We start from the raw sequence: 26,426 nt of genomic DNA, 5'->3' as shown, positions 1-26,426 counted from the left end.
ATGCTGCTCCAATCAGTGATTAGAATCTGTGATCATACGATACTCTAGATATCATATCAAACTGCAACTGACCTTTATGTAAAAGACTGCTAAGATAATGATGGGGTAATGATCATTTAAAAGATTACAAAGAGCCAGTGAAAGCCAGGGTGAAATTTAGGTCCAAACTGTGTAAAACGGAAGAAGTAAAAAATTAAATACCAGCGTAGAAAACCATCCAGTGTTTAATCAAACTATGGGCCAACATGATCCTTACCAGAAAACCTTTACTGTAGATAAGAAGAGCAATGGCAATCCCACATATGAGTGTTCAAACTACATCATAGAAGGGGGGGGGGGTTCTGCAGACATCCAGCAATGTGCCTGGGTCTCCCAAGGTCCTGCTGCTCCAAACGATATGTATGATCACTGGTTCTAATTGCTAATTGGAGCAGTATTCCTTATTAATACAGCTTACCTCCAGAGTATCTGTTTATGAGTGGTTGTAATTGTATCCTTTTGCTTTCTCCCTATATAGAATATATATGGCTTTCTCCCATTTCAATGAGTGGATGTCGGCAAGCTAGGTTGTTAATGGTCAGCCTTTAGCCTGAATGCACCTGATGTACCCAAAAGTACATTTTTAGTAAAGTGTTTTTCTCTTCCATTCATGGACGGACACAGCAGTCTTTGACCTTAGGGTTATATTCGCTTCCTTCAGGAGAGTTTAGGCAGAAAAAAAGCACTTTAAGTGTTAACACTTTCCTCAGTGCAGCTCCTCCCAGGGGGTGTGGCCCCCCCAGGTATAACCCACACCCTGCTCTAGCAGCCTCAGTTTTTCTCTACCTAACGACAGGAGAGGACAGGCACTCCCCCCCCATGTTCGGACATCGAGCGTGTGCCGGCCCTCAGCTCAGCTCTGGGTCGTCCACGACAGGCCCCTTTGCTCCAGGGGCGGCCAGGAACATCTTGTTCTAGGGCACACATATGACCGGCCTTTATGGCTTTGTCACAGTGTGTCTGGCCGACAGCCATGCCGTTTTATGCGGACGTTGGTTCTGTCTGGGATACCTCCAGCCGGTGGTCGCAGGATGGGTAAGTAGTGGCCCCTTGCTCAGGTAAGGTGGTATGGCTGGAATTTTCCCCTGGGAGGTCAACTGAGGGTTTGCCCTGCTTTCCTCTCTCCCTTAATTCCTCTCCCTCCTTTCCCATTTGGGTAGCGGCTGTGAGGGGGGGCTTTCAGGGTTCTCTTTATTACATCGGGGCCTGTGTGCTAGCGGGGGCTGTGTGTGTTCACTACAGGGTCTTTTGTGTGATGTGGTGTGTTATGTGCTGCGCTGTAATGCTGTGTCACTTTGGACTTTTTAAATGCGCAATAGCTGCCATTTTGCCGTAGTCACGCTTTATATGGCTCGGCGGCCATTTTCCTGTGGTCCTATGGCGTTTTTTGCATATACGGCGGCCATCTTGGATTTTGTTTGGCCTTGTGTGGCCGTTTTTAGCGCTCAGGAAGACCGTGAATCTCTCTGAGGGGACAGACGGCAGCGTGGCCGGCTTCTCAGCACACTTCAGACTCCTCCCAGCTCACGCTGCACCGGGCGGGGTGGTGAGTTCCCTGGGGGCCCCCCATGCTCTGTGTAACGGCCGGGAGGTGACCGTGGGTGTTTTCTGCTTTGCAGTATTGGGTGACACAGCGGTGGGGCACTATGGAGCCTGAGCCAGGTACTTCTTCCCCACCCTTGATGCCCCTCCCCCTGCCACATCTGTTGATGGTGGCCTCTTTCGAGGCAGTTCCTTATGCCCTATTCCACACCAGGGAACTACAGAAGGAGATTCTGTCACGTTGGGACAAGCTCCCGTCTTCTCTGGATTACCAGATTCAGTTGTGTTAACTGGTCAAGTCTTCCCTGGTGTGTGGTGGCTGACGACCTAGGTGCTTCGGACCGGGAAGTCATTTCTACCGTGCCGCTGGACAGTGGTCACGACAGATGCCAGCCTCTCCGGTTGGGGGGGGGGGGCGTTTGGGGCACCCAGTCAGCCCAGGGGCGCTGGATTTAGGTGGAGTCCCGCCTGCCAATCATTTAACTGGAGTTCCGAGCAATCAAGTTGTGCCTTGCCAGGTGGTCCCTGGATCTGCAGGGCCGACCGGTCAACCATCAGGGGGGCACACAGAGTTCAGCTGCAGCGACGGAGGTCGCGCACATCCTTCGGTGGGCCAAAAGGTCCGTTCCGGCTCTATCGGCCATGTGCATTCCGGGGGTACAGAATTGGCAAGCAGGGTTCCTAAGTCGCCAAACGCTAGACCAAGGAGTGTGGTCACTCCACCCGGAGGTGTTTTAGAGTCTGTGCCCAAAGTGGGGCACTCCAGATGTGGTCCTTCTAGCGTCCCATCTCGATCGGAAGGTGCCGCGGTTCGTGGCTAGGTCAAAGGACCTGTGGGTGGACGCGTCAGACATGTTGGTGGCACCTTGGTGTCACTATCGCCTGATTTACGCCTTCCCTCCTCTGAAGCTTCTTCCTCACCTGCTGCACAGAGTGGAAGCTGTAGGGATTCCAACAATCCTGATCGCCCCAAACTGGCCGCGCCGCTCCTGGTACGCGGACCTGGTGGCAGACGCTCCCTGGCATCTACCTCTGAGAATAGATCTTCTGTCGCAGGGTCCTATCTTCCACCCTGCTTTACAGTCGTTGGCTTTAGCGGTGTGTCTGTTGAGATCCAGGTACTGTAGGACTGAGGCCTGTCAGGCTCGGTGGTCTCTGCCATGCTGTGTGCACGGTAGTTTACCTCACGTAGGTTTTACCATCGTGCATGGAAGGCCTACATCTCTATGGGTGAGGAGATGAAGTGGCACCATCAGACGTGGTGTTTAGGATTCTGCTGTTTTTTATAGCGGGGAGTGGACCAGGCTCTCGCCTTGAGTACGGTTAAGAGTCAGTTTTCGTCTCTGGCCGTTTACGTTCAGCGACCCTTGGTGGCTCACTCCTTGGTGCGTACGCCTGTTCAGGGGGTCCGACATGTGGCTCCTCCGGTGCGCCCTCCACTACCCCCATGGGACTTGAATTTAGTCCTTTTGGTGCTTCAGGATACTCTGTTGACTATGTCACAAAAGGTGTTTTTTTCTGGCAGCAATTACCTTGATCAGACGGGTGTCTGAACTGGCGGCCTTGTCCTGCAAGGCTCCGTATTTGGTCATCCATAAGGATAAGGCTGTGCTGCGGCCGCAGCCGTCTTTTCTCCCGGAGGTTGTTTCGGCCTTTCACATTAATGAGGACATTGTTCTTCCATCCTTATGTCCTCAACCGAAAAATCAGAAGGAGGCCACTTTACCTTCCCTGGATGTGGTTCGGGCCTTACGTGTGTACTTATCTGCTACGGCTCCGTTCCAAAAGTGAGACTCACTGTTCGTGTTGGTGGCTGATCCTAGAAGAGGTCTGGCAGTCTCGTCGGCCACCATTTCTAGGTGGATCCGACAGGTTGTGCTTCGGGCCTATGCCCTGAAGGGGCGGGCGCCTCCCTTTCGCGTTTCCGGCGCATTCGACCAGGGCGATCGGTGCCTCTTGGGCTTTCCGCCATCAAGCCTCTGTGTTACAGGTGTGTAAGGCAGCGACCTGGTCATCGGTCCACACTTTTTCAAAGTTTTACAAGGTGGACGTGTTGGAGGTGTTACAGGCGGCAGTTTAAAGTTGGAGTTCCTCCGTTGAGTAACTACGGTTTTGTTTGGGGTGTAAGCTTGGTTGCTGTGTTGTTTTTCCCACCCCTCCAAATTTTTGACACTGCTTGGGGACGTCCCTAAGGTCAAAGGCTGATGTGTCCGTCCATGAACGGAAGAGAAAATAGGATTTTTGTACTCACCGCAAAATCCATTTTTCTGAATCAATGGACGTACACAGCACCCACCCCTCCTTTGTTTGTACTGCTTGTTACGAACTGAGGCTGCTAGAGCAGGGTGTGGCTTATACCCGGGGGCCACGCCCCCTGGGAGGAGCTGCACTGAGGAAAGTGTTGTTAACACTTAAAGTGTTTTTTTTTTCTGCCTAAACTCTCCTGAAGGAAGTAGATATAACCCTAAGGTCAAAGGCTGCTGTGTCCGTCCATGAACTCTCTATATGTGGACATGTATGGAATGGTATCTATATATTTACTGTGTTTGTTTTGTTTGTGCATACTAGGTATGTCCGGTCAGATATGGAGATTGAAGCCCTGAAGAAGCAGTCTATACCGCAAAACATGTAGACAAGCTCTATGCTACATCTGACTGCTCCTCTTACATTCGATTGTACACACATGGGCTTATTGATACCCTATAGATGTAGAGAAACCTCTTTGTACTAATAAATAATTTTCTATTTTGATATATCTGTGTTTGTTTGGTGTGATTGTGTCTATCCAGAGACCACCGTCAAACGCCCATGTTTCAATGTACCTTCTTGAAGATTAGATGTCCAGATCAAATAAGAGCTGACTGCAAATCATATTCATTTCACCTAATAATGATTTATACACCATTTCGAAAATATGGCTTGTACTCATTAATGATGCTGTTTTCTATGCACTTTCCTCGACAATACAGCTTTTTCCTGTAGTCTTATTGAAGACTAATTTGGCAAGAAAGGTATAGTCAGTTTAGTTTCGATTTCACTAACTACTAGAAGAATGGGCTGGATAGATGTGTAATCTTTACTGAGCCTGGTTAGGAATTTTCAGGTAATTAAATCATTGGTATCTCATGAAAATATCACATTGTATGCATAGACCAATGTTTTTCATACTCTAAGCATTGAGCATAGATTAATTAATTTCTGACATTTCTCTCATACATGTAAAAATCTGCATTTTTTGGAAAATTACTTGGCACTCCCACACATTATTTATATTGTATTGATGGGATTGCTTATGTGAGCGGTTGTATGGCTAATTGAGGCTGAATTCACACTGACTTGCAATTAAATGCAGGGAAAGTGGCTGTACATCTCCATCCATTTTATGTGACTTGATCTGTATTTTTGCGCACTTGTAAAATGCAGGTTAATCCATAGACTAGAGCTGCACGGTATTCATAAAAAAAAAATCACGATCTTAATTCAACATCCCTCACAATCTTAATATGGCATTTCCACGATTCAGTGCAGAGCCGTTCTCTGCTGACAGCTGTAAAAAAAATTCAGCTTGCCAAGTGTATCACAACATTGCAGGGTGCACTTGAAATTGCACTGAAAGTGCACTTGGAAGTGCAGGCGCTGTAGATTCGAGGGGGGCATGCAAGGAAAATAAAAAACAGAATTTTAGCTTGCACATGATTGGATGATAAAATCAGCAGAGCTTCCCCTCATGTCAGATCTACGCCTCAGATTTACAGCGACTGCACTTTCAATGCAATTTCAAGTGCACTTTGCACTTGTAGTGGATTTGCCTTTCGTAAATAACCTACATAGTATAATTTTGTTCTTTCTGATTAAACTTTGGTCTGTAAATGAGGGCAGTTTAATCACTTAACCACTTCAATACAGGGCTTTTATACACACCTCAATACCGGGCCTATTCTGGCACTTCTCTCCTACATGTACAAATCATCATTCTTTTGCTAGAAAATTGCGCAGAACCCCCCAAACATTATATATGTTTTTTTATACAAACAAAAAATGCAGCGCACAATAGGTAAAATTGTAATATCACTTTATAGTCTAAATGAGCATAAAATCGCAGAGGTATAAGCACAAACTAATATATAAAAAATACAATTGAGTACAATTGAAAAACAATTGGATGACATTTGAATAACGTGAATATTATAATAAAAACAGTCCACAATGAGTCCACAGTGGCAGTCTTATGATGGAAAGATTAAATGGAAAGGTCACGCTGTGATAAGATGGCAGGGTGCACACCAGAACAGTAGGCAAATCGTAGTATGGGAAGTTGGTACAATACCTCAGCAAGTGAACTCTCCAAAGTCCAATCTGAAATGCTGTGATATGATCACAAGATGGAATCAGTCATTCAGGAGGAGCACTGTACGGCGGGGAACAGTCCACACCGCCGCAGTGTTTGGAGGTTTGAACCTTGGGGAGGTGCAGGATAGTCCCAGGTGACTGCAGGGAACCAATAGAGGTAAAGTCCACCTCACCGCCACGATGTAAGACAGCGGGGAAGCCCAGACACAGCGCTGTTGTGACGCAGCCGCGTCAGCTGTTCGGATGGAAGGCGGGACACCCGCAGCGTCACTGCAGGGGGAGGAGACGGTGTCCGGACGCCGACCTCCTTCGATCACGTGACTGCTGTAGCCTATCAGGAGTGCGGACAGCAAGGATGTTAAGCAAACACGGACGTCACTGTATGGGATGACAGGACGTCGGTTTGGAGATGGAGATGCAATAAAATGCTCTGTGGAAATCAGTGGACATCAATAGTAGTTATGAAGAGCCGTAACTGACATGTTTCGCGTCACTTTGCTTTGTCAAGTCAGGGCACGGCTTCACCACAGTTCTAATAAAGACCAAATAACACTGTGATTGGACAATGAGGGAAGGGGAGGGAATTTGGAATTTCTAAAAAGTTAACCCTTCCATCATTAAACCTCAGCAATGGATAGTGCATAGAAAAAGAATGATCTGATATAGCAAACAAAACAACATTACATAACATGAAATTATACACATAAAATAAATGAGACAAAATAAAATAGAATAAAATAAAAATTATTATATGGTATATCTATGGTAATAGCAAAAATATATATGCGCGTATATGCACATCTATTGCGCATATGTGTGCACATCAATTGCGCGCACATCTATTGCGCACATGCGCTCGCTTATGTGCGCACACACACACAGTGCCACTCTGGGCATAGTGAAAAAATGAAAAAATATTAAATGTTAACAAAATATGAAAACAATATAAAATGAATAAATGAGAAAACTACGATCATATGCACGCATATAATGGATTGGCTAGTAATACTCAATGTCAAGTTCCTCATTCAACCCACCCGGTGTCAACGATCCAAACTGGTATATCCAAAAGGTTTCCCTTGCAAAGGAGGGAAAACCTCTCATTATCAGTTAGAGTCCCCGTCGGAATAGATTCTATGGCCAGTACTTCTAGGACCTTTAAATCTTTATTGTGTGCAAAAAAAAAGTGTCTTGGGACGCTATGTTCATCACAACCTTTTTGGATGAGGCGTCGATGTTCCCCGACTCTTATACAAAGGGTACAGATCGTCCGTCCCACATACACCAGATTACAAGGGCAACATAATACATATACAATGTATTCAGTAGAACAGGTGAGGAACTGTTTTATGTGGAACGTACGATCATTGACTTTAATGATATTAGTGTCACCCTTGGGAATGGATTGACATGTCAAACAACCCCTTTTACAGCACCTAAAAATACCAGTCTTGTTGTTGAAATAAGCCCGAATGTCCAGGGGTCGTATAGTACTGGACTTGACTATTTTGCTGGGGGCAATAATATTGCGAATGGTGCGAGATCTTCTAAATGTAATCTGAGGTTTGGGGGGAAGGGATGGCGCTAAAAATTGATCTCATCGAAGGATATTAAAGTGTTTGTTGATAATACTAGAGATGTTTTTATATTTTGTATCAAACGTGGAAATGAATCTGATAGGGTTCCTTACCATATCACTAGTTTCTTTAGCACTTTTAGTTTGCGTATTAATGTTTAAGCGAAAGGCATTATCTACTAACTCTTGAGGGTACCCCTTCTCATTAAATTTTGACTTCATGACTAATCCCTGAGTCATGTAATCATAGGGGATATTGGTTTTCCAAGATGGATGGTGACAGCTGTTAAAATGCAAATAAGAGTTGCCACTTGTAGGTTTGGTATGATTACTTGTTGTAATAACATTTTGATCATGAGAAAGAACTAGATCGAGAAAGATTAAATTATCAAAATCAAAAACATGTGTGAAAGAAAGACCCAGCTTATTGCCATTACAATATTCTACAAAAGAAGAAAAAGTGTCAGGACACCACTCCAAATAAGGACGACATCGTCAATGTAACGCCCATAAAAGACAATATGTTCCAAAAAGGGGTTGTTGTTCCAGATCTGCAGCGTTTCCCAATAACCCATTGTAAGGTTAGCATATACGGGGGCAAAATTGGCCCTCATAGCTGTATACTTTTTCTGTACAAAAAACTGATCACAAAAGGAAAAATTATGCTTTAAACAGAACTCAATGCCTCTAGTGATGAACTCAGATTGAAGAGAGTTAATATCATTGTTTTTACTTAAGAAGTGTTGCACAGCTGCCAATCCAATATCATGGGGTATAGAAGTATATAAAAAGGCTACGTCTAGTGAAGCCCATGCGTACCCTTCTTCCCAAGAGTAATTTTGGAGGATCTCAATGATATCACTAGAGTCTCTAATGTAAGATGGTAGTTCAATGTAGGTTGAAAGACCACTAATAAAACTATTAGTACTCGCAACTATTGGTCGGCCAGGTGGATCAACTAAAGATTTATGTACTTTAGGAAGATGATAAAAATAAGGAGTACTGGATATTTTTGGCAACAGAAAAGACTTCTCCCTCTTGTTAAGCACTCCTTTGTTGGAGGCAATGTCCACCAATGTTGCTAATTCAGTTTGATAAGTGGAAAAGGGGTCTGCGCTAAGTTTCTGGTACGTATCGCCATCGGATAGCAAGCGGTAAGCTTCCCGAAGGTAATCCGTTCTATCCTGAACAACAAGACTACCACCCTTATCGGCATGTTTAACTATGATGTTCTTATTGGCCGTAAGGTCCTTGTGTGCCTGACGTTCAGCTGTGTTCAAATTTAAGGTTCCTGATTTTGATTGGTTGTCACATAACGCAATAAAATCCTTGTATACAGCTTGGTAAAATGTTTCAATATAAGGCCCTTTGGATTTAGTAGGATTAAAAATGGACTGTGGCTTAAAGTTCGTATGTACAATATCTGGGTCCATAAAGGGGCAAAAGGTTTGACTTTCTATATTCCCCTCAGTCCAGAGATCTTCTAGAATCTGTAGTAATCCATCAGAGTCCTGCTCATTATCCATATAACTATGAGGGATGGTAACATTGCTGTCAAGGTCTACAATAGTGTCTGTGTTAGACGCGTCGCGTTTGGCAAAAAATCTTTTAAGAGTAAGGAGCCGGACAAACTTATTTAGGTCTTTGAACAGACCGAATTTGTTCGGTCCAGTCGAAGGGGAAAAACTTAAACCCTGAAGCAGAAGGGAAAGTTTGACAGGGGTCAGGGTGTGTGAGGATAAGTTAAAAATCTTGATGGTACTATCCCTTAGTTCATGTCGGTCTTCTCTTTTTTGTTGGATCTTCTAACTCTTCTAGTTTTCTTGCATTCTTTTCAGGTTGGTCTATAACACCACAACCAAAACTTCAGCTTCACCAGAGGGAGTTGATGTAAGGGTCCCAGGCTTTGGACAGACATATCCATTGGAATTTCTTGATCCTAGCAAAAGAAGTGTAGGTAAATAAAATAAAATAATACTCTTGCCATAAACCTATGCATGATAAACCTATAAATGTTTTTAGAGTCATAAGAATAAAGTTGGTCTTTCAGCATGTCTTTCAAAAACTCAGCTTTTACATTTTTGCTCATATACATCATTCAAATTGCCCACCTTGCTTTTCGGAGCCTTTGATTTGGGGACAAACCTTCCGATCCCTGTATACATCATATACATCATGTTTATTTTTTATTTTTTTTTAAGGGCTGTTTTATATGCTCAGATGGTGGGAGAGGAAAATGTTGTTTCCTTGATAGCTAGTACTTCCATGCTGTATATTCAGGTTACAGTAAAAATCTTACCAATAAACTATAATATACAGTAAATGCCACAAGATCATGTGTTTTGACACACTTTATTTTACTGTTCCAAAACACATCACTGTATTTTCTATATCATACATTAAGGTTCCTTTCACACTGGGGCGTCAGCAGTACATCGCCGCTAATTTTGGCGGCGCTTTACCTTTGTATTTGCGGGAGTATTCTGCGTTTTTAACCCCTGCTATCGGCCGAACCGGAAAAGGGTTAAAACCACCGCTGCAGCAGCACTTTGCCGGCGATATAGCTGTGGTGCCCATTAATTTCAATAGGCAGGAGCAGTGGAAGAGCGATATACACACCACTCATTCACCTCTCCAAAGATGCAGCTAGCAGGACTTTTTTGTTATCGTCCTGCTAGCGCACTGCCCTCTGGGCTTTCACACTGGAGAGACAGCAGCGGCTCTTTCAGGACGCTTTGCAGGCGCCATTTTTACCGTTCTAGCGCCTCCGTGTGAAAGGGGTCTTAGGCAAATTCTTAGACCCCTTTTACACTGAGGCACTTTGCAGGCACTATGATGCTAAAAATAGTGCATGCAAAGCGCCCTGAAAGAGCCGTTGCTGTCTCTCCAATGTGAAAGCCCCAAGGGCTATCACACTGGAGCGGTGCACTAGCAAGTCCTGCTAGCAGCATCTTTGGAGCGGTGTGTATACGGCTCCTCCACCAGTCCTGCCCATTGAAATTAATGGACACCCCAGGTAAAGCGCCGCTGCAGCGGCGCTTTGCGGGTGTTTTAACCCTTTTTCGCCTGCTAGTGGGTGTTAAAAGTGCCCCGAAATTGACGGTAAAGTTCCGCTAAAAATAGTGGCACTTTACCGCCGACGCACCCACCGCCCCAGTGTGAAAGGGGCTATAGACATTTTAAATTATATTGTTGCCTTCAAGAGGTTTAAACACTGTCCAAGGTTTAATTACATTTTCTTTTTAAATCAGAATAATCACATTCAGTAAGAAGTGTCACTTGTGCTGGTAGCTGGTGTTATAGTTGAAATCTACTGCTTTCTGCCCCCTTCCACAATACAGCTGCTGGAGCTGTCATAGGCTCTTGCCAAGATTGCTGACCATGTCCATGCCCTTTCTGCCCTTCTTCCATTCTTAAAAACTGTTCTATAACTTCCCTTAGTAAATAAGGTTGGCGGACCTTTCATTCATCCATCCACTCATCCTCCATTCATGGTGCGACGGTGCTGGAATATATATTATAACATCTATAAATGAAGGAGGGGGCTTTCTTGATTAAAGCATTAAAAACCATTAAGCACTTTACGACGGCCCTATGCCCCTGTGATTATGTACAGCGGCAGCCAATTAGCGGGTAATCAGCCAGGCGGTCTAAAACTGAATTAACAAAAGAAAGCTGTTGGAAATTGGGGGCGTACAGTTTTGTGAATGTGTACATTTGGCCCCTAATAGAGCCTTTCAGAAACATAATGGCCCAGAGTAATTGTCGGTGGGCTGGAATGGACAGCTCTTGCTGATAGCAATAGCTGTGCCGACGGACTGTTTTCAAGGAATTACTCGGATACCAATGGGGGGGAAAGGGAAAGTAGGACGTTTGGGAACTGAGGTGTTTGTGAAGTGTGTCTCCTGCAAGAACAAGACCTGTGCCCATAGCCGCTTCAGCTCCAGCCATAACCTGTTGCATTTGTTACATACTAACATAGATTGAAAAAAGGCAGAAGGGAAAAAATAAGAAAAAAATTTACAATCCCATATACACAATCCTATACCCACAGTTGATCCAGAGGAAGGCAAAAAACTCCAACAAAGCATGATCCAATTTTCTTCAGCAGGGGAAAAAATCCTTCCTGGTCCCCTGAGAACCAATCGGATATTCCTTGGATCAACTTTACCTATAAATGTTACTATCCAGTTAAATTATGTACATTTAGGAAATAATCCAGTCATTTAACCACTTCACCCCTGGAAGATTTGGCTGCTCAATGACCAGGCCATTTTTTGTGTCATTTTAACTGACAATTGCGCGGTCGTGCAATGTTGTACACAAACAAAACAAAGTTGAATGGTTTTTATTTTTTGCTCAGCTATGAATAAGCACTTTTGAAAGTGTGAAACGCGTCAGATCCTGTATCCCATTGTTTGCTGTGGCTTATATTTTTTGCATTATTACTTCCTTTTTTTAATAAAGGCATTTATTTTGCGTGCGGTTGTCCAGAATTTTCTCCTCATCCAATTGCTTATGCTTAGCCTGCACCTGCTATTCCTACTCTGAGTAGAGCTATATTTCCAGATACCCTTCCTAGAGCGGCATACCTTTTCCCCACATTTACAGAGCGATCAGTGCTATAAATATGCACTGATTATGTCATGTATCAGATAAGACCAGAACTGTGTGGACTGCAACAGAGGAAACCCAAACGTGTGTAAGTGAAATATAATGATTTATTAAAGATAAGTGAAATAATATAAATACAACCACCTCCAATACCACACAGTGCACAGCAACCAATACCAAACAGAAACCACAAATAATAACAGTAACAGACAAATATATACAAGTAATGAGGAAAAACAGGGAAAAAGGAAAACAAACAGGACAAGGAGAGGATGGATGGATCACAGGAGGGATGGGTACAGGTACAGGGCTCAGGGTTCAGATAACAAACAGGATCAGGTACAGATACAGAGCTTCTCAGGGTCAGGGCGCAAGGAAAGATACCAAGGCAAAGTATGAGTGTATCTGCCGGGTATTTATATACATCCTCTGCAATCAGACACGGGTGATGCCTGATTGCAGGAGATGACGGCCCTACGCTGCCAGGAACCACCCGCTGGGCGACGCCAGTACTGCAGGCCAAAGATCACATAATACCACCACCAGAGGAAAGCTTCCCTGGCAGTTCCAGACTGCAAGGAGACACCTGCTGGTGGGCCACAGTACTGCACGCCAAATATCAGGCAGTGTCATCAGCGTATGGAACCTTCCCTGACAGATTACTATGCATTTTTTTTTTTATATATATAATCTTTTTTTTCAACATACTTTAAAAATACATACATATAAATATTTATATCAAAATACATACACATAATAAATATATATATATATATATATATATATATATATATATATATACATATACATATACATATACATACATATACATATACATATACATACGGAAAAGAGACTTTTTCTTATACCTTTATATTATCGCTTTTGTCACCCTATCCCTTTACTTTCTTAACCCCCCCCCCCTTACCCCCTGTTTTATATCCTAGTATATGTTTTTAACCTTACCCTATTCCTTTTATTTATTTCTATAGGCTTTTTTATAGCTCCTTAACTATACCTTACATAGGGTATCCCATCCTCTCCAACCAGGGTTTCCACATTTTTTTCTAATTCCTTGAAGTTCATTCTCTCTCCATTTTTCCCTTCATGTAGTTTCCGTGACTATGCTTACCCAATATCTTACTGAGGGGTCCTTCTCTGCTTGCCATCTTTGTGATATCAATTTTCTTGCCTGGAAGCAGGGCCGCCATCAGGAATTATGGGGCCCCTTACACAGCTTCAGGCATGGGCCCCCTGGAGCAGAGAAGCAGGGGGGGGGGCTGCCGCGAATTGAAAAGCGGAGGGGGCCCTTTACAAAAATAAGAAGTAAAGATAAAAATATATATAAAAAAGGGAGGTAGCCATCTGGGGCCTTGGGTACCTCTCGGCCCTTTAATAAAAAATAAAAAAATTAAATAAAAATAGATTCATTTTTTTTTATAAAAAAAAGGGGGGGGGGTTGCCATTCGGGGCCCTGGGGACCTCCGGACCTCTAAAAAAAAATGTGGCCCTTTAGTAAAAAAATAAAATAAAAATATAAATAATTTTTTTTTTTTTATAAAAAATAAATAAAAGAAAGGGGGGTTGCCATCTGGGGCCTTGTGGGACTCCGGGCCCCTGGGGACCTCCGGACCACAAAAAAAAAAAAAAAATTGGCCCTTTAATAAAAAATAAAATAAAAATCTAGTGAAACATTTTTTTATTTTTTTTATAAAAAATAAATAAAAATAAAGGGGGGTTTCCTCTCCACCATTGATTCCCCCAGTAGTACTTCCCTCTAGTATGTATGATGCATGGATATTCTTAACCCCAAGTGCATAACTTTACATTTATCAACATTAAACCTCATCTGCCACAGTCACCCAATTAGACAGAGCATTGAGGTTGGCTTGTAAGTTTGAGACATCCTGTAAAGATGTTTCTCTTATCGTCCGTGGACGGACACAGCTCCTTAAATCTTGACAAGTGGGTTATGTTCCCTGTTTACAGGAGAGGACTAGGCAGAAACATGTTAAATACATGTTACATTAACAGAGTTGAACAGCCCAGCCCAAGGGGCGGTCTCTCCAGACATAACCCTCCTCACTGCAGCTTGCAGCCTCAGTTTTGTTCTGCCTAGCAAGGAGAAGGACGTATGGCTCCCTTTGGGCCCAGCACCCTGAGGAGAAATTGTATTTTATTTTATTCTACTTTTTCTTGAAGAATCTTCTGTCGGCTGAGAGACAGGCTGGATAATATAGATCCTTGTAGTCTACTCAGTCCGACCAGGAAGCGTGGGCACACCTTTGCAAAAAGGCTTGGTCTGCCACGCCATACCCCATGACTCCTGGGGGGGGGGGGGGGCTGGTGAGCTTTGCTCCGAGGTCCACATATGACTGGGCTGTGGTGTTGTCTCACTCAAAGTGGACCGGGCTGACAGCTACCTCCATTTCGGTTGTAGTTCTGTCAGGAATGCGTCAGCGAGTCCTCGCTTGGACGGGTAAGTACAGTCCCTCCTGCTTCGGTGGGTTGGTACGGCTGGGCATTCCTGGGGTTCGGGGGTCCCTTCCCCTCCCTTCCCTACTCCTTTCCCTTGCTGCATTGCTAACATTGCCGCTGTCAGGGCAGGGGGGAGGGGGCCTTCCTGAGGGGACTGTGTTATCTGGCCTGTGTTTTTTCTTTTTTGTATTGGGCTTTCCTGTGAGGGATTTTTCACTGTTAAAAAGCCCTGTGATGAGCACAGATGTTTATGATTGTACTTCAGCAGACGCTGACTGATTGGTGACACCTATAACGGTTTTGCTTTTTTATGCTGTATCTGTGTCTTATCCTTATATAAAACAGCCCTAGGAGGCTTTTCCTGTTTAAACACAGTTCCCTGCAGAAGTTACCTCACGGTTCTTTTCCTCACAGGCAGCGCTGGGCAGTCTCCTCCTGAGGGAGTCCCCTGGTTACCCCTGGTCAGCGCAGCAAGTGGGTGAGAGGCCCTGAATAGGGCTCTAGGAGCTTTTGTCTATTTGTATGGACAGGTGTGCATATTATAATATACACCATGTAAATATTGGAGTCAGTATCTGGGTCCTTCCCAACATGCTGGTGGTGGCAGCAGGTGTTGGCACCTGGGATTCCCACAGTTTTTATTGTTAGTCCTGGACACAGTTTGTGCCAGGGTGGGGGTGGACTGCGGGCGGTAAAAGAGTGCCCCCTTCCCCCGTTATCCCCTGGGGAATGCTCTGTTATGAAGCCCTGGACCAGGTACCTAGTTTAAAAAAAAAATGCAGAATAAGGCATTTATGAGTGCGCTTTTTACTGCTGCAAGGGACTCTCCTAAGCTGCATAGTGCAGCTGGGTTTCCGCCGAGGGCTCGGTCTTTTTTGGATCACACAAATCAGACCGCTGTGTAGGTTTTTTCCTTCTGTGCCCTTCTTTGATAATTTCTGAGATGCGGAATGAGGAAAGCCGCTGAGGGCTTTTGTAGTCCCTCACCGCCGGGCGGGAACCCCCACTTGTATAGATCTGACTGATAGAAGATCCGAAGTACTGACCCGTTCCATGTTTACCAAAACTCCCATTGGCGCCCATTTTGTTGTAGCCGCGCTATGGCGCAGCTTACATTGTGCCGGCCATTTTCCTGTGGCCGCATTCTGAACGCTCGGCGGCCATCTTGGAGTAGTCCTGACCCCTAGTGCTGTATACAACTTACGGAGTGAGCATTTTGCACCAGACAGTGGAGGAGCACCGACTCTCTCCTGAGGTTATTAGGCTAGCGGACCAGCTGATCCAGGGCCTCATATAGGTCTGTGATGCTTCATTGAATGCTGTGCCCTTGTTATCCAGGGCGTCTGTTTCAGAATGGTTTTATGCACACGGTGGTGTAGTGCTTAACTCCATTACTTGGCAGCAAGAGAGTCATTGGTTCGAATCCAGACACTGACGCAATCTGCCTGGAGCTTGCATTGTCGTTCCCTTTGTCTGCGTGGGTTTCCTCCGGGTACTCCGGTTTCCTCCAAAGACATGTGTGCATACACCTACATAATATACATACACACTATGTGTGTGTATTATTTAGGGGCAACCCTCCCAGGCCGTCAAAGGCCCAGCTGGGGGACTAATCCGTCCCTGGGTGCATAAGCCGATCACGCCGACACCAAAATCCTGCCAATGTATGTAGCCTTCCCTCCCCGTCTCTAGGTGGGAGGGGCGGCTTGCAGGTTTACAATTCGGTGAAACCTCCCTGCTCTCCGACCAGTGGGTCTGCGAGGTGGTCTCTTCGGGCTACTAGATAGGGTTTCTTCCTATGCACAGAACAAAGTTCTTTCCTCGTGTCTTCCTCTCCCGGCCCGTCGGTCTGCCTTGGGCAGTGTGGGATTTGCTAAGCTGCGGGGTAATTTTACCTTTCCTGCAGGACGAGAGTTTTTGGGGTTTTCTATGGGCCTCAGGCCCTAAATACCTTTGTGAACGTCGGGGTAGTTCCGCATGGAATCCATTTGTTCGGTGGTAGCTGCGCTCCATCCGGGGGATGTCCTGACGTCCTCGGACATCAGGGACGCATACATGCATGTCCCGTTTTGCACATGTCACAGTGTTTTTGTTCTGTGCTTCGTGATGAGAGAAGGGTCTCTGTCAGCCTTTGGCCCTCCCTTTTGATCTGGCGTCAGCACCATGGGTTTTCAGCTAGGAGCTCGCACTTATCCTAACTTTGTTGGGACAGCGAGGCTTTGCCTTATTGGCTACTTGGATGACTTTCTTCTAAAAGCAGCTTCTGTCTCCGACCTAGTGGATGGGTTATTCCCATTCAGACCCTCCGAAGATTCGGGTGGATGTTAAACGTTTAGGCCAGAAAGTGTAGCTCAGTGGCAGCAAGCCTGCCCTCCATGTGTGCGACCCAGGGTTCAAATCCTGGGCATGCTAGGTTCCAACTCATTGTTGGAGTATCTAGTGTTGATCCAGACTCCTCGGTGGCAAAGGCCCTTCTTCCCCTGGAGAAATTGCAGACTCCTCAGTCTGCGGTGAAGGTATTGGCATCACGCAATCGGTCTTCTCTCCGGGCACCTGCTGGTTCGGGGCCTGTGGGTAGCCTCCTTCAAGGTGGTACTGTATGCCCAGTTCCACACCCTGGTTTTGCAGGGGAAATACTGTCCAGGTGGTAAAAATCTCTTGTCTCTGAAATCATTAGATTCCTGTGCGCCACCTAGTCAGAGTCTGGTGACAGAGATCCCCGACTCTTCGGTCCGGGAAGTTGTTTCTTCCTTCCAGTGGTCGGTGTTGACGACGGATGCCAGCTCACGGGTTGTGAACCTGGGGGGTTCACAAAACTGGGGGGTCCAGTCGGCCCTGAGTCGCTGGACTTGCATGGACCTACTGCCACACCTCCCTGAATGTGTCTGGTCTCGGTAGCTACCCAGGGTCGGGCCTGGCTAGTGCCTGGTGGGAGACTGCCTGGGAATACCAGGTGCTGTCTACTGTTCATTGTCCTACTATTTTAGGCGATCAGGCTATGCTTCTCCTTGTGGTCGACTGATCTGGTTTCAGCCGGACAATGCCACGGCCGTGGCTTCGGTCTACCATCAGGTATGCCAACAGGCGGACTACTGGAGTCGCCAGATGCTGGACCAGGGCGACTGGTCTTTGTGCTTGGGGTGTTTCGGCTCCCTTGCAGGAGGTGAGCCTCACAGGGCATGGATCTCCTGGCCGCTCGTCTCCGCCACAAGGGTGTCGAAGTTAGTGGCCAGATCTAGTGATCTGGTACAGACGGGTCCGTTGCGCTGGTGGCCCTGTGGGGTCTGTATCGGTGATTTTTTGCTGTTCCTCCATGGTAGTTGCTTCCTCGGCCGCTCCACAGAGTGGAGGCTGAGGAGATCCCGATGATTCCCGATGATTCTAATTGCTCCAGATTGACCTTGGCGTCCTTGGTACGCTGATATCGGGCGCCTGGTAGCGGAGGCAGAAGGCAACAGAAGCCCGGGCACCCCCCCTCGTAAAAGAGCTAAAGAAGCGTGCGGGGCCCCTGGCGGAAGAGAACCAGATGGCGGTGAAGACCGGGACCCCCTCCCGCTGAAGACGTCGAAGAAGCGCAGGAGGGGGCCGCTGTAAAAGAGCTAAAGAAGAAAGTGCCCCCCGGTGGAAGAGAACCAGACGGTGCTGAAGACATCGAAGAAGCAGGCCCCCCTCGTAAAAGAGCTCAAGAAAAGAGGGGGGCCCCCGGAGCTGACTAATTACTTTAAAAACCCTTGTAGTGTGTTTTTTACATTTTTTTTCCCGCCAGGTGAATGAGTAGGGGTACGATGTACCCCATACTCATTCACCTAGACCGGCCGGGCTGCTGATGGGAGACTGGTCTGGTATGGATGTAGGGGGAACCCATGCCGGTGTCCGCAGCTAAAAGCACCATTCTATCCGTCCATGTGAAAGGGGCCTAAATGCTCAGACCTGACCTTTTTACTATTGATATTACTGAAGAATTTTTGGGGGTTTCTCCCACTATCTTTTGCAATCTGTCGTACATTTTGAAGTTTTGTATCCTTGATTTCTTTTTTACAATGTTCTTTGTAACATTTGGATGATGATAGTGTTCCTTCTTTTAAAAAAAAAAAGTAAAAGCTCTTTTCTTATTAACCTCCCTGGTGGTATGATTATGTCAGATTTTTAAAGCTGAAAGTGATACAATTATTTTGCATGGAAATTTGGCGTTTTATATTGTAGGTCTGTAATTCTTGGGAATAACTCACTTAAATCTGTCCAAAACAGAGTCTAGTAGACATCCCGGGTATGGTAAAGTTTGAAACACAAAATCATAAATTATAATATAAATAACTATAAGGCTTAATTTCCACTGACGTTTTTACAGCCACCTTTCTGAGCGTTTTTTACAGCTTAACGCCTGTCCATGTTATTCTATGGCATCATGCCCACATAGGCGTTTTTGAGCTGCAAATGGCATAGGCGTTTTTGAGCTGTAAAAAAAACGCAGGACCAGGGCGTTCTGAAGCTCCAGAGTAGAGCTGTAAAAACGCCAGACGTTAAACGCTCAAAAACGCTACCGTTGGTTTTTGAGCTCCAGCTCAAAAAATAAATAAATAAACATGGACAGGCATTTTTAAGACTCCGAAAAGGCGTTTGATTGGGTCTTTTGGCCTTTTATGCTTTCAGTTTTACGGCATGTGAGTGTGGGGGAGAGGATGTTTGGATGGATTTCGAGTTTATATTCAAGACCTGAGGCACAAATTAAAACAAACAGACTTTCCTGACGCATTCATGGCAGCACACACTGGGTTGTGACTCCACCCCCACAACCTGACAGGATTGGTTAGCTAAAAATTTGAAGAGGAGACACCCGGCATCATTCTCTTTTTTTATCCTCACCCGACAAGGTTGGACGTCAAGCATGCCTCTTACCGCAATCGCCCCAGCAGGTTCAAGCCTCTCCTGTTTGGAAGTCCCTCCTGTACAGTCTCTAAATGAGCTTTATGGTGGGAACCCCGCTCTGGTGGTCTCGGGGGTCTTCTCTTTGGATTCATCCTGGCATATCAGCAAGCTTTAAAAAAGCTTAATATTTTGCAGTGGCTCCTCTTATCTCTGTATCTGCCGCTCAGAGGTGCCCTGGGTCATTTCTGTTTTACCTCCCCTTCTTATTTTACGTATTTTTGTTATTTCCAGCCCACAGAGCTGCTGGGCTTTGCTGTCCTACACAGTCTGCCGCTCTGCGCGTCTTCCCGGCCGCTCTGCGCATGCGTGCAGCGTAGTGATGCCGTTTTCGCCCTCATCCAAGATGGCGCCGGGACGGGCTAGACGCTACTGCGCATGCGCGCGTGCGTCATCAGCGCTGCGATGGCGGCGCCGTTTTTAAAAACGTCAGAAAGTTTGTTTTTCCTCTCTTAGGCTGCTGCTCTGCCCAAATCCCGGGATTTTCGCTACTCAGGTAGGTTTTTGCCTGCGCCAGTCTTTCTGCCCTTCTGGCTCCCCTCTAATCGTTTCTGGTGTCTTTTTCTTCAGTCTTCCACACCTGCTGCTGTCTCTGTCTCCTTCATGGAGCCCACTGCCCACGCAGACCACCAAACAAAGGTAAGGAGTAGGTAAGTATTGACGAGACAAAAGAGTGCCTGACCACTAACGCTGCATTTCTGGCAGTCCCATCAGGTCTAGAGACGCAAGTCCGTGGAGAGGGAGATCCAGCCATGCATCAAGCAAGAGGTCCTGCAGGTCCCGCTCAAGATCACCCTCATGCTACCGTCGATCAAGGCATAGCCGCTCCCGTCATAGCCAGTCTCACCGCAGACGGTCTCCCTCATCTCACCACGAACGGAGCTACCATACCCGACCGGCAGCAACCGCTTGCTAGGTGTGCGGTGCTCCTGCCTTGCCAGGTAAGCTAGCTTGTCGCACTTGCTTCAATGAAGCGACCAAGAAGAAAGAGGCAGACGCCAGAGTGGCTACAGACCTCATAAGGGAATCAGTACGGGAGTCAATCTTGGAAACCTCGACCCCTCTTTCTATTGATCCTGCCCCGGGCACATCAACAGCACCCGGCCCTTGAGTCCTACTCGGATCATGAGGAGCATGAGTTAGTATCAGGTTTCGACTTCAGCCTAGTTGAACCCTTTTCCCGCTCCGTTAAAGAAGCTATCGGCTGGGAAGAAGTCACAGCGGAACCTCAGAAAATCAGGAAGTACTTCCCAGAACTAAGGAAGGACCCAGAGTTATTTCCCTTCATTGAAGAATTGGAGGATCTCATTAAGGACGAATGGGGAAAACCAGACAAACGGCCTAGTCTTTCCAACAAACTTGCCAAAATGTACCCTTTAAAAGATTCCAAGGTCATTCCTCTTATTAATGCCCCCATTGTCGACTCATCCCTAATGCGGCTCGCCAGGCACGTTACCCTGCCAATTGAGGACGTGGTCACCTTCCGAGATGTTCTCGATCGTAAGATCGATTTGGAGCTTAAAAAGGCGTACTCCACGGCAGGGGGCGCCTGCAGACCAGCTATCACCACAGCGGCGGTAGCTAAAGCAATCTCTGCTTGGGCAGTCAATATCGAGAGGTCTCTCCTGGAGGGAACTGACCAAGAGAAAGTAATCTCTTCCTTGCAAGAAATCAGATTGGCTGGTGACTTCATGGTGGGGGCTTCAGTCGATATCATTCGCTCCTCCGCTAGATCTATGCTAGCCTCAGTGATGGCCCGCCGAGCCTTATGGCTAAAACCCTGGGTCGCTGACATGGCCTCAAAGTCGAATTGGTGCAAGATACCGTATGATGGCACAAACTTGTTCGGTGCGAAGCTGGATTCAGCGATCTCCAAGGTTACCGGAGGGAAGTCGGGGCTTATTCCCTCCGATAGGAGGCCCAAGCCTCAGAGAGGTCCTGCCTTCCGACGCAATCTACCTGACAGGTACAAAGAAGCTAGGTCCTATCGCCCCGGCAAAGAATTCAGGAGAGACTGGAAGCCTTCTCGCCCCTCTTTTATGAGGGTTCAGAAGAACAAGGCCATCACCACAGGGGACCAGCAGATGTCCTTTTGAAAGATCGCCTGCCCACCCAGCTCAGGTGGGCGCCAGGCTCGGGACTTTTGCTCGGGTTTGGTCAGAACACATAAAGGACCCATGGACTCTCTCAACTGTCAAGTACGGCCACAAGTGGAACTTTATGGGGGCGCTGCCGGGGAATGTCTTCCAGTCCACCAGAATACCATCTTCCCCAGACAAGAGGGAGCTGCTTCTTCAGTATGTGTTGGAATTGCTTCAAAAGGGGGCAGTCATAGAAGTTCCTTCGCACCAAAGGGGGAGGGGATTTTATTCCCCTTTATTTTTGGTGCGAAAAAAGTCAGGGGATTAACGTCCGGGCCTGGACTTGAAGAGACTCAACGGAAGGATCAGAATAGAGGCCTTCAAAATGGAAAGCCTCCAGTCCATTCTACTGGCAGTGAACCTGGGAGACTGGATGCTATCAGTCGATTTATTCGACACCTATGTTCACGTTCCGATCCATCCCGCATTCCAGAAGTTTCTCCGCTTCTCCATCAACCAACGTCATTTTCAGTTCCGGTGCCTTCCATTTGGCATCTCTTCGGCACCCAGGACGTTCACCAAAATTCTCCTACCTCTCATAGCACTCCTCAGGGAGAAGGGGCTGCGAGTTCACCACTACCTGGACGACATTCTGCTCTTAGCGGAAGATCGAGAAACTCTGCTCCATCAACGGGAGATTCTGATTCCAACCCTTCAGGACTTTGGCTGGTTGATCAACTGGCGAAAGAGCAGTCTTCAGCCTACACAAGTAATGGTGTTCCTGGGGGCAGAGTTGAATACCAAGCTGAACAGGGTGCAGCTGCCCCTGGAGAAGGTAGAACCTTTAGTGCGGAAGATACAACATCTGCTGTCATCCAGACGTCTGCCGGCCAGAGCCTGCCTCAGCATGCTGGGGTCCATGTCATCGACCATACCCATGGTGCAGGGGTCCCAGTGGCACATGAGGCTTCCGCAGAACACCTTTCTCGGGCAGTGGAATGGAGCCTCAATGCTCCAGACCATCCGTATCCCCAACTGGGTGAAACACTCGGTTTGGTGGTGGACTCACCCTCCCAACCTCAGAAGATTCAGGCCAATAGTTGCTCCAGTTCCGGAGGTGGTAACATCAGATGCCAGCCAGAAGGGTTGGGGAGTGCATTACCGGGACCAGGCAGCTCAAGGACAGTGGCACTTCCCAGCTCAGGGCATAGTCTCGAATGTATTAGAGCTCCGAGCAGCCTTCCAAGCCCTCATAGCTTTCGCACCTCGGCTACAGGGGAAGAGTGTCCTTATCCGGATAGACAACAAGGTTGTGGTAGCCTATATTCAGAGGCAGGGCGGTACCCGAAGTCACACACTGTTGGAGGAAGTTTGCCCCATAATGGTGTGGGCCCAAGTGCATCTACTGGACCTGAAAGTGGTATATGTCCCGGCGGCGCAGAACATGCTGGCCGACTACCTGAGCCGAGAGTCATTCTCAAACAACAAGTGGTCTCTGAGCCACCGAGCTTTCTCCCTTCTTACAGAGGCGTGGGGAGTCCCAGAGATCGACTTAGCGGCAACACCAGCGAATACCAAATGCCCGAGGTTCTTCTCCAGAGCACCTTTTCTGTCGGCCGAGGTGACAGACTGCTTAGTTCACCCATGGGATTTCGAACTGGGGTACATCTTTCCTCCAACTCCTCTGATAGCCAGGTTCCTATCCCGACTCCGGAGGTCCTCAGCCACAGTAATTGTGGTGATACCATTCTGGCCGAGAAGACCATGGTTCACGACCCTCCTACAGCTCAACACCCGACCTCCAATCCACCTGCCGGTATCAGCAGACCTCCTATACCAAGGTCAATTCCTCCACCCGGCTCCAGACAGGCTCCACCTGACAGCATGGAGATTGAGAGGATTAGGCTGAGAGAGCAAGGTTGCTCCCAAGAGGTTATAGCGACTCTAATGCAAGCCAGGAAGAATTCCACAAACTCCACCTATACTAGAGTCTGGGAAAGATTCATCCTAATGGCACAACTTAAAGGCTGGGATCCCATCTCTCCGGATCCATCTCAAATCCTGGAAGTCCTGCAGTCAGGAGTTGATAAAGGGCTAAATTCAAGTACCCTCAAGGTACAAATATCCGCCCTGTCTGCCAAAACAGGCACTAGATGGGCCCTGCATCCTTTGGTTACCCAATTCATGAAAGCCTGCATGAAGATCAGACCTCCCAGAAAACCATCCTTTCCTACATGGGATCTTTCGGTGGTTCTAGAGCAGGGGTCTCAAACTGGTGGCCCTCCAGCTGTTGCAGAACTACAAGTCCCATGAGGCATTGCAAGGCTGACAGTTACAAGCATGACTCCCACAGGTAGAGGCATGGTGGGACTTGTAGTTCTGAAACAGCTGGAGGGCCACCAGTTTGAGACCCCTGTTCTAGAGGCTCTTTCCATCCCACCTGTTTTTCCATTTGATGCAATCTCCCTGTGGGACCTGACTCTAAAGTTGACTTTCCTCATCGCTATTGCTTCAGCCAAAAGAGTGTCAAGAGATACAAGCTCGTATGTCTAAGGAGCCCTATTTAGTTTTTTTGCCCGTGTTACTGAGGCCTTCAGATTGTTTCTTACCAAAGGTAGCCTCGTCCTTCCACTACAACCAGGACATCGTCCTTCCATACCTTACTAACCGCAATGGCGAACCTCATGCTCTGGACATTAAATCCACTATCTCCAGCTATCTTTTAGCTACTACTCACCTTCGAAAAACGGATACCGCACAGAGCCAGACGTGGCCAAGCAGCCACTTCCCGTACCATCGCCTTCTGGCTGGTCAGAACTATTGAAAAGGCATACTCCATCCAACAACTGGTGATCCCGGAGGGCATCAGGGCGCACTCGACTAGGGCAGTGGCAACATTGTGGGCAGCATATTGTGGTATTTCATCAGAAACCATCTGCAGAGCAGCAACCTGGTCTTCCAGGCATACCTTTATCTCCCACTACAGAGTGGACACCGCTCACTTGGCTACAGCCGACTTTGGCAGATCTATCATCAGGGCCAATTCTTCTGCACTATAGGGAATAAATACTTTTTGCATTGAACCCTCTCGACTGACGAGTTATTTCCCAGTGTGTGCTGCCATGAATGCGTCAGCAAAACGGAAAATTGTAAACTCACCTTTCCGTAATTTTCCTTTCCTGACGCATCTTCATGGCAGCACACAGATGCCCACCCTGTTGTTCAATGATGATATATACAGAGAATGATGCCGGGTGTCTCCTCTTCAAATTTATAGCTAACCAATCCTGTCAGGTTGTGGGGGCAGAGTCACAACCCAGCGTCTGCTGCCATGAAGATGCGTCAGGAAAGGTGAGTATACAATTTTCAGTTTTTTTCAGTACCTTTCATTTTTTCCAATGGCACCCGCCAAGGGTGCCCTTTATCACCCCTCCTTTTTGCTTTATCGTTTGAGCCATTTCTTTGTAAGGTCAGGCAAAACCTGGGCAGGCACCCACAGTCTCCAGCACCGCACCCTCCACTAACAGTGGAGTCATGTCAGAGAAGTTATGTGGCACAGAACACTACAACATTGATTTTACAGTTAACTGTACTCTCAAAACATCCAAAAATAAATGAGAAACAGAGAGAAAGGGAAGAAAGAGGGCAGGATACATAGGGTAGATTATCAAGGTACCTCGATGGCTTTGCCGTTGGCTCATGGTGGGTCCTCCTGAGAATGCCACCTCTCCCAGACATCATCGTGGTCATCTAATTTGTCCCGGATCCTGGCCGTAATTTTTTCCATAAACTCTACATCCTTAACCCTGGCATAAAGAGCCTCCTGGGATGGGGGCATTGTTGTTATCCAGTGGAGGGATATCAAGCACCTCGCTGCTGTAAGGACATGTCGAAGTAGCTTTTTATAGGGTTTGGCTATTTTTGGTTGAGATAGGCCCAGGAGGAAAAGTTTCGGGGTCATGGGTATAGGCGTCTCAAAGAGACGGGACAAAAGTTCCTGTGTCGATTTCCAGAACAGGACAATCAAAGGGCAGGTCCAGTATATATGGAAAAGAGTGCCACAGGCTTGTTGGCAATGCCAGCAGCGGTCAGTGGTAGAGGGATAGACCCTGTGGAGTACGTCCAGAGTCAGGTACCAAAAGAAAAGAACCTTATAGGTATTCTCTTTGTAAAGAGTACACAGGGAGCTCTTGGCCGCCTGTCTCCAGACCGCCCCCCACGCCTCCTCTGGGATCACTTCCCCCAGCTCCCTCTCCCAGCGGAGCATATATGCATGTTTGCCTTGGTCCTGTATGGAGTACTCGTTAAGGATTCGGTATATGTCCGAGATTAGGCCCTTGCGCGCACTACCCTCGAGTGTGATATGTTCGAACGGGGAGGGCTTCGAAAATTGGAAGCGATGGGCTACCGTTTGGGCATAGTGGCGTATCTGTAGATAGCTAAAGAACACCTGTCGGAGAAGGTCATGCTTGGCTTGGAGCTCAGCAAATGACAGCAGTGTGCGAGACCTAGGGTTCACCAGGTGCTCGAAGTGGAATAGATTCCGCGAGGCCCAGGGCCACGACATCTGGTGGGTGAGGCTCGTTGGTACCTTGGGATTGCAGAGAAAGGAGGTCATCGGTGAGCTTTCAGATTTGAGTTTGCACTTATGTGCCAGCTTCCGCCATAGGTGTCGGAGCTGTGACATAGAACCCAGCAGGCGCCCGGGTTAAACCTCCACATTTGCGTCCCAGAAAAGACTATTATGCCACGTACACACAATCGTTTTTCGGCATGTAAAAAACAAAGTTTTTCAGCCTCTAGTAAAAACAATTTTTTTTCCA

At 47.0% G+C, this 26,426-nt stretch overlaps 1 protein-coding gene across 1 annotated transcript in view; it reads left to right on the top strand.

Annotated features, from left to right (window-relative positions):
* The window catches only part of PLA2G15 (phospholipase A2 group XV), a 553,772-nt gene that overhangs the window by 204,501 nt on the left and 322,845 nt on the right, over nucleotides 1-26,426 (top strand). The window contains 1 exon segment of the mRNA XM_040328765.1: nucleotides 9,346-9,464. Within this exon segment, the coding sequence (XP_040184699.1) occupies nucleotides 9,346-9,464 (119 nt within the window).

This window comes from Rana temporaria, chromosome 11, assembly GCF_905171775.1.
Source record: "Rana temporaria chromosome 11, aRanTem1.1, whole genome shotgun sequence".
Taxonomy (NCBI): domain Eukaryota; kingdom Metazoa; phylum Chordata; class Amphibia; order Anura; family Ranidae; genus Rana; species Rana temporaria.
Note: the sequence above shows the minus strand (reverse complement) of the source record. Positions and strands in the feature narration are given on the sequence as shown.